At 41.5% G+C, this 16,608-nt stretch overlaps 2 protein-coding genes across 3 annotated transcripts in view; one reads left to right on the plus strand and one right to left on the minus strand.

Annotated features, from left to right (window-relative positions):
* Nucleotides 1-1,069: 1,069 nt before the first annotated feature.
* RBBP9 (RB binding protein 9, serine hydrolase) lies at nt 1,070-7,969 on the minus strand. The gene is made up of 5 exons (XM_045809731.2): nt 7,813-7,969; nt 6,515-6,557; nt 5,605-5,710; nt 3,061-3,146; nt 1,070-2,433 (listed from the first exon to the last, which is right to left on the minus strand). Exons 1-5 carry the CDS (start codon nt 7,909-7,911, stop codon nt 2,207-2,209), a joined length of 561 nt encoding a protein of 186 aa, XP_045665687.2. The 5' UTR covers nt 7,912-7,969; the 3' UTR covers nt 1,070-2,206.
* Nucleotides 7,970-15,802: 7,833 nt separating this feature from the next.
* The window catches only part of SEC23B (SEC23 homolog B, COPII component), a 41,211-nt gene continuing 40,405 nt past the window's right edge, over nt 15,803-16,608 (plus strand). For both annotated transcript variants that reach the window (XM_045809738.2, XM_045809748.2), the window contains exon 1: nt 15,803-16,225. The gene's annotated coding sequence lies outside the window, so the exon portion shown is untranslated. The remainder of the gene's footprint in view (nt 16,226-16,608) is intronic.

Raw genomic sequence — 16,608 nt, forward strand, 5'->3', positions numbered from 1 at the left:
GTGGAATTCTTCCATAAAAGTCCTCTGAGCTTAGTTTGGTGAGGAGTAAATTTTATGAAGCCATGATTTTTATGGTGATCAACTGAATAAATGAGTCAAACAAGTAATTACAAGTTGAGTGACTTTTACTTTGAACCATTATTATTACATGGTAGGTAAGGGAAGAATAAAAATACATGTCCTGGACTACTGCTGTCAGACTCTTTATAATGATGCCAGTATTCCATATCTGCTGTTCAATAAGGTAGCCACTAGTCACTCGTGGCTGTTAAGACTTGAAACATGGGTAGTGTGAATGAAGAACTAATTTTTAATTTTATTGCTAGCTGTGGTTATTGGCTACCATACTGGATAGCACAACTCAACAATCATAGATCTAGATTAATTACAGAATGAAGAATATCAAAATTAATTATTTCCCAAGTATATAGATTTGTTGCTTTTCTGTTGAAGAAGAGGACAACAAAATATTAACTGTTATTTGTATAAGCTTGTAATTTTTTGAGAAAGGACTTCAGAAAACAAGACCGAGAATAAGTAGAGCAATGACTAATTCCAAATTATTCAAATAGAATCAAACTTTGGTTACAGGCTTGGTCAAATCATTGCCAAACAACCTCTTTAAGAAAATTATTCAATTGATTTATTGAATTTGCTTTTCACTAACATTGTCAAAGGAGTTGTTTTAAATCTTAATATTTTTAATTATAAAAGTAATACATGTTCATGATAACAAACTCAAATTATACCCAGGTGTACAAAATAAATAGGAGACTCCCACCACACCATATCTAAAATTCCCATTCTCCAAAGATAATTGCCACTAGAAGTGGAGAGTCTTTAACTTTTTTCTTTGAGCACATGTAGAAACCAAGACTTTTCAGGTTAAAATGATGGCTTTGAATCTCCTTTAGACATAAACAGTGAGGGAATTCACATCTTTGCAGCAAACATCAGGTTCTGCAACATCAAGTACGAAGTCACCGGAAGTTGTCTGAGGCAATACTTAGGGATCATAATAGCCAAAAAAGGTTGGGAAGTAAGCATTTTTTTGAGGAAATGTGATCAGAAAAAAAAAAAATCATGGAATGAGGCTTAAAACAGAGCCAAAGGACTGTAGAAGTGAAAAGGTAGAACTCTTTACAGAACAAAATTTGAAGTATGGAAAGATTCTTTTAAAAAATACTTAAGATTTTGTTACAAAATCCAAATTGTTGCCATGATCGCATCCTTTGGCATTATGTTCATTTCTCAGCTTCACAGAGAATCACTTAGAGCACCTGGCTAAGTTAATCCTAATGGCAGAGGTCACAAATGGGTGTCTTGGACTTTGTGTGTCTTGCAGTGTTTGTAAATTTTTTATTTACACTGTCATTGCCAACTTACATCATCCATATGTATATGTACATATGAACTGTGTATACAAACATATGTAGTCCCTAAATATAAAAACCACTGCATGAAGTTTTTTTCCTCAAAAAATCAGAAAACTGGCAACACCCTGTCCCCTTTCCACATGGCAACAATTTAGACAGGGCAGGAGTTCCCCATGTTGCCCTAATCCCCACCACTCTGGTCTAGCACAGATCTGGTTGGCTATGCTCATGTGTATGTCCAGGCTGGGCTTATGGTCCCTGTCTGACCTGGCCGACTCCTGACTCTTCGATCCATATGGATCATTCTCCCTCAACATGAAGGATCAGGGCAGGGTGTCAAAGATGGAGGCCCTGGTCTGGGTTTGATGTCCTGGGCTAGCTCAAAATAGTGGGGTGGTTTGAGATCTAAGCCAGCACTCTGGACCTTTAGTCATGTTTTCTTTTCCCCCAAAATAACAAAAGGTTCATTTCAAGGAGGAGCACTACTCCTACAACATACACAAAACTACTTAATTTTAATCTGGACTGGGAATCAGGAAACATGGATTCCATTTCTGCTTACTCATTCTGGACAGATAAAGGTAGTCCCGAATCAAATGGGAAAAATAGTGCTTTAGTTCATAGCAGTTTTCGAGATACAGATCCTATGGAAAATGGAAATGCTGTTTGTAAGTTAGTTTGAACACTGAACTTGTGTTTTTTTTCAGAACTTAATTTGATCTGTTTTATGTGTCCACTAATCATCTGATCACAGATGATTTTTATCTATTAATAACCTGATAATTGCTCTACCCCTACACCGCAATGCAAAACAGCAGAAATCATCCTGTCTATGCTGGTACTTTCAGCATAGACTTTACCACACTAATCAGTTCATGAAACTCCGTGTTCTGAAAGTGGCCACGGTCAGCGAATTTGTACAATTTGGCTTCCAACCTATCAGCCACTTCTTGTTGTTCCTTCCAGGGAAGGAAAGGATCATCAGTGGAGCCAAACTGCACAATCTGAGGGCAGTTGGCTTTGATCTTCTCCCACTGCCAGGGACGGCTGAAGTATCCTATGGGAAAAAATATATACATAACCTATTACCACCCATGGGTAATTTCCATTCTAGCCATCATAAAATATCTAGTGAAGACCATAGCAGAGACACAAAGAATCAGAGCCTAAGTGTAAGTTAGAAGTCCTTTAGTGTTCAGGGGCGCCTGGGTGGCACAGCGGTTAAGCGTCTGCTGGCATCTGCCTTCAGCTCGGGGCGTGATCCCGGTGTTATGGGATCGAGCCCCATATCAGGCTCTTCTGCTATGAGCCTGCTTCTTTCTCTCCCACTCCCCCTGCTTGTGTTCCCTCTCTCACTGGCTGTCTCTATCTCTGTCCAATAAATAAATAAAATCTTAAAAAAAAAAAAAAAGTCCTTTAGTGTTCAGATCTGTAGAGCTTCATACCATAGCCACTTGGGAAGGGGAAGTGCATGGCTCAGATAAAATCCGGGTTCAATGCATTAGGAAGGGGTCCATCGCCTCTCAAAGGACCTAATTTGTATCTAAAGAAGGGCAGTAAATGTTCCCATATGCTACTAGAGGTTTTTTTAGCCGATCCAAAAGCCAGTGCTGTTAAGCCTGAACAAGCATCCCTGTGACTAAAGGAAGGGCTTTTCTGCGTTGAGTTCTACCTTCACACTTACCACTGGCCCGCTCATTTTCATCCCCCAAGTCAGAGGTATACGCAGACACTAACACAACAGCATATACTCGGTGTGTTTCTGCATACCTGGAGAAAGAGAAATGTCAGCGAATACTTAATGTTAAATCTGACTGCCAAAAAGTAAAAAAAAAAAAAAACAAAAAAAACCCAAACACCTGAAAACTCATTTGATTTAGCTTACAGAAAGCAGGCGCTGTCAGCTGTTGGGTTTAATATGAAAAATAGAAAGGAAACTACAGAACTACAAGCCCAGCGGTTAATGGCTTACCCTCGGCCACCTGATGAGTTTCTACTCATTTTTCAAGACAGTCCAAACCTCTTTGGTAATCCTTTCCAAAAAAACATAAAAAGTGTACTCATTCTTTGATGTGCCTATTAACCTACCTTCAGTATGCATCGGCATTGCTTTGTGGGTTAACCTGTAGATTCAGTCCCACAGCATCTGATTCAAAGGGCTGGTGCGAGGCCGAGGAATCTGCGTTTTAAGAATTGACACCTCCCCCAACCCAGATGACAAATGCCAGTGATCGGTGAACCATATATTAAGAGATTCTACACCATGTGGAAGTGTACCTCTTTTGCCACACACTCCGCATTGCACTGTAGTAACTGTGTCATATTATATCTATCTTCCCCAATAAACCTTCAGCTCCTTAAGGGCACGTGTGAGTCTTCTTGATCTTTGTGACTCTGGTGCCTAGTACAGTGCCTGGCAAGCAGACACTCAGCTAACTACTTGCAGGAAGTTCCCTCACTCAGTAAAGACTAGGCTAGGGAAAGTTGTGGAGTGGTAATAGCTTCCAGGGCCTCTATGCCAGGAAAGATTAAGGGTTAGTATTTTGTTTTCAGCCTAAACTTTTTGCCCAACCATTTGTTTTGAAAAATTTCAAACCTACAGAAAAGTTGAAAGAACAACAAGCACCTAGATTCATTCATTTTACCACATCTCACACCTAAACATGTCAACACGTATCCCCTAAGAACAAGGTAGTCTCTTACACAGCCACAGTGCCATTATCACAGCTAGTACATTTAACAGAGACGGTAATACTATCTGTATTCATTTTTCCCCAGTTGTACCAAAAACGTTCTTTACAACTGCTTTTCAATCCTAGCTTGAAGATCATGCACTGCATTTGGTTTTCATAACTCTCTAGTCACTTTTAAAATTTTTGTTTTAAATGACATTGACATTTTCTCAGAGTTCAAGCCAGTTGTCTTGTACATCATCCCCTAAACTGAATTTGGCTATTTTCCTCGTGATTAGACAGAGGTTAAACATTTTTGGCAAGAATGCTACATCAGCAATGTGTCCTTCCCACTCCATCACATCAGAGACACACAATGCCAGTGTCCCTTTATTGGTGAGATTAAGTGTGATTACTTAAGGTGATAGATATCAGATATCCATTGTAAAGACATAATTGTCCCCTTCGTGATTAGTAAGTAATCTGAGGGGTGGTCCTCCGTGACTGTACCAATATCCTGTTCCCCTACAACCTTGTACCCCATAGTTTTGGCATTTATTTTCTCCTTGCCTACCTTAACTTGAGAAGTTAATTTTTAGAAGGTTGCAGACAGTCCTGCACTAAGTTTCAGGGATCTTTAAAAGAAGACATAACTTTAGTAGCCAGTGGCCTGAGAAAAATTCAGCTGGCCTTGAGCTGGTACAGCATAAAGGGATTTCTTCGTTTTCTAGACAACCCCTAGCAGCTTATAAATACTAGGACTGTACAGAAATTCTGCAGCTCCACATTGGGAAGCATTATCTCATAACTTCGAATGGTGTGACACCAGAGATTATGGAATCTGGCAAGGTTCTCTGACATGCAATTCATATGACATCCTAAGCAACTGCTTGGGACAAAGGGCTACACAAAAACTATTCTTTTGTCATTCAGCCTAGCACATATGGAAAAAAAAACAATCCTATTATGCTTACTCAGCCAGCTAAGTCCTATCCTCTAGGCCTTATAAGCCCAAAGGGAGAGACATGATATTCTAACCGAAAGCATCAGGGAAGCGCCATGAATCCTAAGGAGTGGGAGGGTTGCAGGGTGGGGTAACAGCCTCCATCCTCCAACAAATATTTACTGAGCACCTACCATATTCCAGACATTCTTACAGGCACTGAGGTTTCAGTGTCAGAGTGAACAAAGTCCCACCCTCACAAAGCTTACATTTCTACTGGCCGGAGACAGACAAGAAATAAACAGGACACCAGGTGGTGAAAAGTGCTATAGATAAAAAGGGGGATACTAAGTTACAAAGGGGAGAGGAGCCAATGGGGTGAAGTTGCTGTTTCATTTGAAGTGATTAGAGAAGGCCTTAGTGGAAAGAGACATAAGCGTAGAGACTTAAAGAAGAGAAAGCCATTCAAGTATCTAGGAACAGAGTATTCCAGGTAGAACAGTGGCAAGCGCAGGCCTAAGGCAGGTGCATACTTGACATGTTCAAGAAACTGCAATGAGGTCTGTAAACCAGCTGGAGCCCACATGGGGGGAGAATTCAGCAAGGATCGCACCTCATGGCTGCAATGGCCCCAGAACTGTGGCCTATGATGACAGTCTTCTCATCACAGTGCAGCTCCGTCTCCATGAAGGGCAGCCAGATGCTCTCGCGAGCTGTAACTAAGGTTCAGGGTAAAGAAAGAGTGTCATTTCATAGGGACAGTCTTATAGTCTAATGCTGTCCCACCGTTCTAACCGATGACTACTCAGCACAATTTAAGAACTGCAGGACCAAATAGGAGATGGGGCTGTTTTAATAGAGCCAATGATTTATGTGTTGCTGTTTGAAAGACTCAAATCCACAGTTTTGGTCTATCTGTCTATCTATCTACCTACCTACCTATCTATTTATCTGGTTTTGCTTTCATCTTTCACCATGTTCTTGTAAGAAAATATCGAGGAAATAATAAAAATATAACTCTGAAGCTTTAATATAAACTTTCAAACTTAAGAAAAAAACTCTAGACAACACTCTCAAATTCATATGCATATATATTCTTTCTTTCCAAAGAAGAAATTCCTGACACAAGTCATAGGCACAGTCAGAACAAAAGCGGCAATGTTACATTTTGAAATATTCCAATCTCCTATAGGTGCTGTAAAGTTTTATCATATCTCTGTCTCACTGAAACACCCATAAATTTTGCCTGAAAATATCTGTTGACTTCTAGAAGGGAAAATCGAGTTGCTTGCCAAGTTGAAAATTAAATTTTACCAAGCCCAGGTGTGTTTCTTGATCCTTACTAGAATTTTCTAGAATGTTTTTTGATTTACACCCTTTTCCCCAAACTACTTGCCATCATTCATGCTTAGGTATATATTCCCTTTGGCTTCTCTACTATGATATTCCTGTTCTCTACAAGGAAAATGGTGAGATCAAAACCCAACAAGATGAAGCTACTTAAAAACATGTTTAAAACTTACTTGGGTCAGGCATGTTTTTAGCCAAACACTGGAAACCAGGTATCTATGATATGAGGGGAAAAAAAAGCTATAATAAAGAGCTTAATTACAACTAATACTTTGCTAATAAGAAATGAGACACCTGATATGATCTTTATCAATTCAGTATTTGCTTATATTATGAAATGAAGTGGGTTAAGTGCCATAGGATTATATAGGAACAGACAATCCCTCCTGATAAACTCCATCTATCTGTAGTTCTGTATCTATCCAGCTCTGTAGGTCTCTATATACAGAGACCCAAATCCGCATTTGTACATCTCTGTTTATTGCTGTAGGCATATACCTACAGGGGCATCATGAATGAATACATTCTAGACAAACTGACCTGTAGTCAAATAGACTGTGTGCCAGGGAGTAGGTAAAGTATGGTACAGAAACGCGGTACAGAAAGTTGGAGATCCCACCCCCTTAAACAGCTTTCAGCCCTGATCTTTTTGGTTTGTAGCTCTGGCCTTGGTTTTCAGCCACAACCCTGGAACTTCATTCTAGAAACGTACTCTAGAGCTCTAGAGGATAGCAATCCAGGAAGCAATCCTATTGCCTGGTTATGGAAGAGGTTAAAAAAAAAATATCAAGATGCACAAGACAACTAGAGTTGGTCACCATTTCTATAAAGCTCATAAAGAAGCCAAATTAATATATTGTTCAAAGTATACACACATTATTGCAAAAATACGTTCATTTTTAAAAGGGGCAAATGAAAAAATTTTCCGGATGGTAGGGAAATGGGATGGGGGGACGTATATGTGGCTCCGAAGGCATTATTAATGTTGCAGATTTGAGTTTCGTGATGGAGCCTCGGGTATTCATTACATTATACTTCATAATTTACATATATGTTACAGCTTTTTTATATATTAAGTATTACATATTGATTTTTTAAAAATTGGAGGCAGGGAGCAGAGAAGCAAGATGTACAATTATCTGGGAAGTCCCAAATCTGAACCAGCAGCAGATGCAGGGAGACCGAGGCGGCTCTAGGAGGTGGTGCCTTGTACTCTAGCGACTGAGCCCTCAGAGAAGTCTTCCAGGCAGTTTTACCTTCCAAAATTCCCACCACTAGCTCTAGAGTTTGAGACAGGGCAGCAGGGAGAAGGAAAAAACACACTGGGCTTCGCTTAAGGGGGGGTGTTGGTGGGGGAGGTGGGAAAGGGTTGGTGAACTCACGTTCAAACTTCAGTCCTCCGAGCCCTCCATCCCCTCCGGCCCCTCCGGCTCCAAGCCGACTTCCCAGCGCAGCCACTCCTGTCTCTTACCTGCTCCAGCCCCTTCTTTACCCAGCCGTACCAGCCGTGGGTGGCCACATCTCCGCCTCCATTCCCGGGAACAATAACTGCCTTGCTCGGGGAAGCCATGAGCGCAGAGTCCAGTGCCGGCCAGTAGCCGAGCCTGAAGTGCGCGGAGCCGGAGGCTGCATCGCTGCGGAGCCTGCACCGTGGCATTCTGGGAATTGTAGTTCTGGGGCGCCGGTGGGCCCGCTGGTGGACTCTGGCGGCCCTTACTGCACAAGGCGGCCAAGGCAAACCTGGGAGTTTCCACCGTATGTGAACCACCTTTCACTTGCCTCTTACTAGCGTTCTCGACCCCTCCCCGCCTTATTTAGGACCGGCTGTGACATGCCCGGAATATGTTCTCTCTTTACTACAATTGCCATGTATTTCTATAGGAAAGTGTGTTTTTAGTTCAAAATATACAGAAGTAACTTATTTATGTATGAGTTGAGGAGTCCTGGAATTCTTACTATTTTTCCTTCTGATTTCAAAACAGTTGTTAGTACAATAGTTACTATCGGCTCTGGTTGTTATTTTTCATTGCTTTAAATGCTGTCCTTTTAAAAGGTGTCACCACTGGTGTAGGGCACATGGATAACATTCATACTTAAACCAATTTAGAGACTGGGGAAACTGAGGTAGCAGTGAAGTGGTTTACCTATTATAATATTGTAGTCCTGAAATTTTAGGAGCCATTCGTGCCTCATAGATATATCCAAATCTTTTTTCTTAAATATTTTATTTATTTGAGAGAGAGAGAGAGCACAAGCGGGGGAAGGAGGGGCAGAGGGAGAAGAAGACTCCCCACTGAGCTGGGAGCCCAACATAGGGCTCCATCCCAAGACCGCAGGATCACAACCTGAGCTGAAGGCAGCCACTTAACCCACTGAGCCCCCCACGTGTCCCTATCCAACTCTTCTGTATTGAGGTGGGCAGAAGTGTGCATGTGTGGTTATAAATGGGAATAAACATGGGGCATCTCCATAGCTCAGTCAGTTAAGTGGCTGACTTTGGCTTGGTCATGTTCTCTGGTCCTGGGATAGAGCCCATACGTCTCCCAGCTCAGCAGGGAGTCCTCTTGCCCCTTTGTCTCCCTCTGCCCCTACCCCCTTCATGCTCTCTCTCTCAAATAAATAAAATCTTTAAAAATAAAGAAATAAAATAAATGGGAATGAACAGGAAAGTGTTCCTTCTTCCTTGCGCCTCCCATAGACTTACTCACTGCGTACATCACAGGTGTTTCAGCATCTGTTACTGAGGAACACTCTTAGGCAGTTTATTTTTTGAACAGGCACAAGCAGGTGATCAAGGATACACTGCCCCACCACCACATTCTTTAGGAAGAGCCAGACATACTCTTTATTCTTGAACTTCAGACTGAATTTTCTTTAAAAGGTCAATGTTATTGAATTTTAAATGTAACCTTATTCACTTCGGGAGGAATGAATAACTGAGACACACAACACCATGGATTAATCTCGAAATAATTGTGCTGAGTGAAAGATATGAGACAAAAAAGAGTACATACCATATTATTCCATTTATTTAAAACTATGGAAAATACCAGGGGCACAAGGAAACATTATGAATGTTCATTATCCTGATTGTGGTGATGGACGTCAAAACTTAATATATCGTACAGTGTAAATATGTGCAGCTTATTGTGTGTCAGTTATATCTCAATGAAGCTGTTTACAATTTAAGTATAAATTAAAACAAACAGAGGCATTCCCATAGCCTAGAGATTGCTGGCTTTTTGGTTCAATAAACAATGACACTCCATTACAGGAACTGTGGGCTGAAAAAGGATCTATCCTTCCTTAAGATTTAAGATTTGTCTTTCTTCTCACTCACAAGGTAATTGACTCTTCCTTTGAGAAGGAAAAAAATAAGGTAGTGGCCCCAAATGTCACCTTTCTCAGATTGTTTTTCTTGATAATGATTGCAAAGATTATGTGTTTACACGTAAATCCACCTTGTTTTCTACTTCCTATCTCTTGGGCAAGCATTTTCTGAGCTTGTCATTATCAAAGAAGAAATAGTTTGGTTTCAAAACTAACATCATTTTTATGAATTATAAAAATGAAAATGCACATTTATGTCCAGTATATCATTTGCTAATATTGAGAGAACCATTCTCAAGAACTTGACTAAGCCGTTTTCATTTTTCTTTTTTTTTAAATATTTTATTTTGAGTAATCTCTACACCCAACATGACCCCAAGATCAAGACGTGGATGCTTTACCAACTGAGCCAGCAGGTGCCCCTCATTTTCATTTTTCTGACAGACTCAGCCATCAGCCTCTGGCTCTCTTTCTGAATCACCTTCCTTTGCATGAACTTTTCAGGTCAGAATCTCTTCTTTAGGCAGTTTGTCCCTGATTCTCCAAACTCACTATGCAGGCATTCTACCCTCTTCTGTGGTTCCTTTTCTATTTCTTTCACATAGCAGTATTGTTTTAACCAATAAGAAGAAAGGAAAATATAAGGAAAGGTTCTTTGAGTCTTGAAGGACACATGTGAGTTAAGTGAGAAAAGAAGGGAGGCAACCGATGATGTGGAAATGTTGGGGTTCAGAGCAAAGGGTCAAGAAAGAATTCTTGAAACCTCTTTGGTCCCAAAAGGTGGTTTTATTAAAGCATGGGGACAGGACCCGTGGGCAGAAAAAGCTGCCCTGGGTTTGTGAGGAGCAATTGATTATATGCTTTCCAGTTGGGAGGGGGTTGGGGATAGTGTAAGTCTCTAAGGAATTTTGGAACCAAGGTTTCCAGGACCCTGAGGAGGTCAGGTATTGTTAAGAAAAGATCACTTATTACCGTCTAGTAAAACCCTAGTTGTGAGACCCTTCAGATGTATATCAGTGGGCCATATGCTTGGCGGATGATTGCTAAAATAGATCTTGGGGGTAGCGATAAAGAAGTTTCCAAAGGAATTTTTCTACGTTGAGGGATCTGGGAGGTTGGGATAATGTTAAGCTAAAATTGCCTTTTGCCCTTAGCAAAGTATTAACATCCAGGCAGTTGAGTTCCTAGAAGAAGGTCACTCTGCCTGTTTCAAGGACTTGTCAACGGGCTGTTAAGCAGTAAGGAAATTTTAATTTTTTTCCTTTTGTCTTTGTTCCCACATAAACCAGGTTGTTCTTAGCAGTGAGGAGGGCATGCACGAGGGCAAAGAGGTGAGACACAGTACACATAAGCTGGGAGAGACAATTGGTTCAGTGCTGTAGCATTGAGGTAAGTAGATCATGAAGGCCCTTGTACAGTAAGATGAGGCATCTACTTTATCCTGTGAGTGAGGGAATGCCACGTAGAGTTTTAAACACAGGAAGGTCTGGGGCAGATGTGTGACTCTCAAAAATCTATCTGGCAACCAAAGTGAGATTTGGATTTGACAAAATTTGGGGAAAGAGATCATTTGAGGGGGCTGTTGTAGTAAGTCAATGAAGGATAATGGGGACTTGAACTAAGTAGATAGATGGAATTGAGAAATAATTAGAAATAAAAAAAATCAACAGGACCAAGTGATTCATTATTAGTTTCAGGGTTGGGGTGTCAGAGATGTAGGGGAAGAAAAAAGTATCTTTTCCTTCTACCCTTCTAGGTTCTTGGCTGGGGCTCTGAAACAAAAGACATATGAACAAGAGAAAAGCGTACAAATTGATTATTAAGTATGTTTTACATGGCATGGGAGCCTTCATAAGTTAATGAAGACCCAACCAAGCAGTTAAACAAGATTGTTTTTATGCTTAGGTTTGATGAAGAGTGGTAGGTGGTGAGGAAAAGGATATGAGCTAAGGGTAGTAAACTGGAAGAAACTTAGCAAGGTCTGTTTGTTCTGTTCCTCTCATCATCCAAAGGAGGTTTATGCAAAACTACCTCCAAAGGCTGAAGGAGCCATAAAACCAAAGGAAAAGCCTGATAAGTCCAGCTTCACAAAAGATGGCTTACTAAAAGGACTTTAGTGTCTTGGGCGGCTGCAAGATGAGTAGATCTCTGCAACCCCGCCTCTCATAAGACCTGCTTTTTTAGCCCTAGAGGCAGGGGAGTCTGTCCTGGGAGACCACCCCCAGAGGAAATGTTTGAGAATAGTTGTGTCATAGTCATATCTCCAGAGCAGATCAAGGATGTTATGCCTCAAGGGTGTACTTAAGGATGTGGTTAGACAAAAAGAAGGGGGGTGGGCAGCTGTGCTGGAGAAGGCTTCAGATTACAGAGAGGTAGTCATGGTGGATTCATCCAAGATGGCGCTAGTCCAGCTCACACTGCCCCCTTCTGTCTGCAGAGGTAACAGATGTCTCCTCCTGGTAAAGGGAGGGCATCTCTCACATGAAGGTCTTATGACCTGTTTGAAGGGAGACAGGAGAGCTCAGTGGGCCCTTCCTTGCACCTACCCTCTCTCAAAATCTTTCAGCTTAAAATATTTACCATGCCAACATGTCATATTTTGGGGTAGTGTGTCTTGAACCACATCAGAGACAAGGAAGGACCAAGAATAATTCCCTAGTTACTAGGCTAACTGAGAGAAGAATGGCATCTCCAAGTGAAATAGAAAGTCAAGAGATAGGTTGGTTTGGGGCAAGGAGAACAATGCATTCAGTTTAAAAGATAAACTGAGGCACATTAAAATTATAAGAGCTTATTTGAACAAAACTCAGTTTAAATCAAATAGCATCAAACCGGCAGTGGTTAGGAGCCCTCTGCCAACAGCAGTCAGGGGAACACTTATATAGAGAAGGTATGGAAGCAAAGAGAAGAAATTATTTGATTGTCCAGTTGGCACTTTGCGATTGGCTGTCCTTAGTGTTTTGATTTCATAACCTCAAAGCATTTATACAGTTACATTTTAGTTTGCTTATGTAGGCTGCCATGGCCTTAGTGCCACATCAGTCTAATGGCCCTCTTGTTCAATCAACTTAACAGGACATATGGAGATTGAGGTGCCAAGAATACCCAGAGATATCCAGCAGGTTGCTGAATATATGAACATATCATGTTAGATAAGTATGAGCCAGAAATATAGAAATTAGATTATAGATGATGAATATTATGTCATGAAAATTGTGAAAGGTTTTGAAATAGTCAAAAGAGTTTACTGGGTGAACCTCCATGGAATGCTGGGCATTTTTTAAAGGACTCCCTTGGGTCATCTGATTGTAAGGGGTGTGTGCCTTTATTTTTGACTAAGCTATTTCACAACTCTGTAGAGATAGAAATTAATTTACAGAATACTGATAGTGATGAAGGATAGTTGGAAGAAAGGCAGGCAGGGACAAGTCCCCCATCTGCCCTAAGAAGAAACTACCCTTAAAAGGATTTTACACCATCCTGGAAGGAGCCCTCCACCCTTTCCCATGTGATAGATGACAAAAACCTGATTGGATGACAGGTGCATGGAGGGTCAATCGGATTAAAACACCTGCCAACAAGCCCATAAAAACCCCTAGACTTAAACTCTGGTGGCAACTCTCTGGGTCTGCTTCTACTTCTTCGAGAGCTTTGTACTATCACTCAGTAAACCTTGGTCTGCTGCCCACCACTCTGTCTGATCTACCCCTTCATTCTTTGAAGAAATGACATGACCAAGAACCACGTGCACCGAGGGAAAAGAAATCCTGCAACAATAGTAATGCAAACATTTCCTATCCATAACAATGCAAATGAGTCTTGTCCACAGAAATGCAAAAATGGATTTTGTGTGTTAGGAAATATGAATCTACAAATCAAATTCTTCCTTGAACCAGTCTGAACACCCTTATTTGTTCCCTCATTAATGAATGAGTTATGCAGAATCATTGACACATGCTCATTTTATATTTATATGAGGGTCAGAATTTTACCTTTTTGAAACTTTATCAGTTTTGAAGATTTTATTTATTTATTTGTCAAAGAGAGCGTGCGCACAAGCTGGGGGAGCTGCAGGAAGAGGGAGAAGCAGGCTCCCTGCTGCGCAAGGAGCCCAACGTCGGGACTCGACCCCAGGACCCTGGGATCATGACCCGAGCCCAGCCGAAGGCAGACACTTAACTGACTGAGCCATCAAGCATCCCTGACACTTTAACAATTGTGAAGGCTTCACGAAGATCCTAATAGGTTCACCTGACAAAACTGGGTAATCATGTTGCTGAAGAACACCTCATGGGCTGCTTAATTAAGCCCAGGCATGTTTTGCTTTTGGCTTCCAGAGTGAACAGTGAATATGCAAGTGGCAATCATACAACAATGTACTGACTCTTATTCCAGGTTTCTTCTCTTTACTGATTTTGTATTTTTCTTTTTGCTTCTGATACATTTACAACCGGTAAGTTTCTCACCATTGATGGCAACAACAATTAGGAATTTTTGTTTTATATTCTGACCATTTGGTGATCTCATTAATTAATCGTTTACATAGATATATTATCTTTTGGATAAGAGAAGACAGATTCTCTGTTGGTCTTTTTTTGTTTGCCTTTTTTGTCTATTTATGAGTTCAGATCAGTCAAGATTTTCATGCTTCCACTGGGAAGGAGAATAGCTCTTTGATACCTGATCTAGTGAGTCTTTGTGTTTCTGTATTCACTTCTGACCCGTGACTAAAGTGGTAGAACCAAAGCTGTATACTCTATGTCTGTGTGTCTGTCTTTATGGCTGTAATCCAGAAAGGCCTTCACATCTTGTGGAGTGTGAAATGTTTACTAAGTTTGGAGAGCTTTAATGAATTAGGTTATTATATCTCTTAGAGGAGCTCTGTTCTGATTGGCTTATTGAGATAAATACACACTTACATAAATCAAATATTCTTGAATTTCCCAGAAAATAAAGAAATTAAACTTCCAGTACTTCAGGGGTGCCTGGGTGGCTCAGTTGATTAAGCAACCGACTCCTGATTTCTGCCCAGGTCATGATCTCAGGGTTCTGGGACCCAGCCCCACTAGGGGCTCTGCATTCAGCGTGGAGTCTGCTTGTCCCTCTGCTCCTCGCCACCCCCGCATAAATAAATAAATAAAATCTTTTTTAAAAAAAACCCTCCCAATACTTTAAGTGTGTAAGATTGTATTTAAAATATCCTCCTCATAAATATCTAGTACTGAAAGTATCCATGTTCAAATAATTAAAGCAAGCCTTTGGCAAATGATATTCTTTTAATGTTTGCTTTAAAAAAACACGGCTGTCTTTTCTTGGTGTAAACTGTAATACAAATGTGTATGTATTTTAATTGAGTTTCCTGAGAGAATAATTAAGTGTGAACTTCCTAAATTTATTCAAGTTTAATAAGTTTAATAACATTGACGTGTTAGGAACTTGAAAATTGTAAATTTGTTCAATAAAACTGAATAATTATTCCACAAACTTTTAATATTAAGAGTAATTATGTAAAAATAAAGAGTAATTATGTTTCATAGTACATGGACTTGAAACTAATTGGTGTTCTGCAGGTAATTTAAACTTTTGTACCAATATTAAGTTGAACTAATTAATGGTAATTCTTAGATGTCTAGATATGTTCTAAGCATAATATTAAATTTATATAGCTTTCTTATTTTTATGTACTACAGAGAGGCTATATTTCTGGGTCAGATTAATAAACGTGCTCATTTTTGTCACTTATAAAAAGGTGTACAATGGCTGTGATAGTTGTAGAAAGTAGTGCTCTATACAGTTACGAGTTTTGTTAGTCTCCTAGGATGCTTGAGTATGACAGCTCTCTACCTTCTCGTACATGGATGACAGGGACGGACACGCAGAGAGTAACTGTGCACTAGTGCCAGTCCCCGCAGAGAACGCGAATCCAACACAGCGAGCGAGAGGGGGAAACCTGGTAGCAACTTAAGTAAGCACTTCTCGACCTGTCGAACTCCCTAATCTAGCGCCGGCGGTCCTACTCTCCCTCCGTCCCGCCCCTTCCCGCGCTGATACCTTTTCCCGGCAAGCTTCAGTTTCCTCCGCACCGCGCCCCCTCCTTTTTCCGGTGTTACACGTCATCATTCTCGCTTCCCGGTAACTAAGGCGATGGGGGGACTTCCTACTTAGGCGAACGGAAGTCATGTTGGATCAGGGTGAATCCCTGAGGCGTGCAGGTTGCCCCTAGGAAGCAATCCGGCAGGCGCTGGAGTTTTCTGAAGGACAAACGTTTAGAGGTGAACGTGGAGGAACTTAGGATCTGAGGAATTTTGGTTTTGTGGATCCAGGCACGACCGTCTTGCCCTATTCCAAGATGGCGGCGCGGCTTCACCGAAAATCTTGCTTCCGCTCCTCCGCCGGAGAGGCCCTTTTTGATTGGCCAGCGGACGGCGCCGTGGAGTGACGCACAGGGGCGCTGACCAGTCGGCTGAGAGCTGAGCTGGACTTCGCAGAGGGAGCCGGAGCGGGTCTCTAGCAGCTGTGGGTGCGGACGCGGCTAGGTGTACGGCTCCTACCAGGTGAGTGGGAGCGCCGGTGATGGGGGAGCGGAGGGTATGGACAATAGTCTCTAAAGGGACCGAGTAGGTGCTCCAGGGACGAAGCCTTCTCTTGGCGGCTCGGCGGGCAGAGGAACTGAGGGACTCAGTGTCCCAGGGTTCCGCTGAGAGTGACGCGTTCATCGCCTGGCGGTGTGGCCGGCCGGCTTCTGGCTCGGGGACCCTCCGAATCGCGGGGTGCAAAAGGATTCAACCTTCTTTTTTCAGTTGAGTAACCCGAAATGTGGGTGAAATTACTTTTGTTTCGTGGCAGCTGGAACTAGGACCCAGGTTTTCCGACTACTCTTCAAGCGTTAAACTTTGCTTCAACTTGGCTACTGTGTCTTGGAAAGTTATGCTTTGAT

The sequence above is a fragment of the Ursus americanus genome, chromosome 22, assembly GCF_024610735.1.
Source record: "Ursus americanus isolate L20-20 chromosome 22, mUrsAme1.1.p, whole genome shotgun sequence".
In the NCBI taxonomy this organism is placed as follows: Eukaryota; Metazoa; Chordata; class Mammalia; order Carnivora; family Ursidae; genus Ursus; species Ursus americanus.

Coding starts and splice junctions, on each gene's coding strand:
- RBBP9 (XM_045809731.2), bottom strand. CDS start 7,911: ATGGCTTCCCCGAGCAAGGCAGTTATTGTTCCCGGGAATGGAGGCGGA. Junction 5,711..6,514: donor TAAAAACATGCCTGACCCAA/GTAAGTTTTAAA, acceptor CCTGAACCTTAG/TTACAGCTCGCGAGAGCATC. Junction 3,147..5,604: donor GGGGCCATTGCAGCCATGAG/GTGCGATCCTTG, acceptor CTCTTTCTCCAG/GTATGCAGAAACACACCGAG.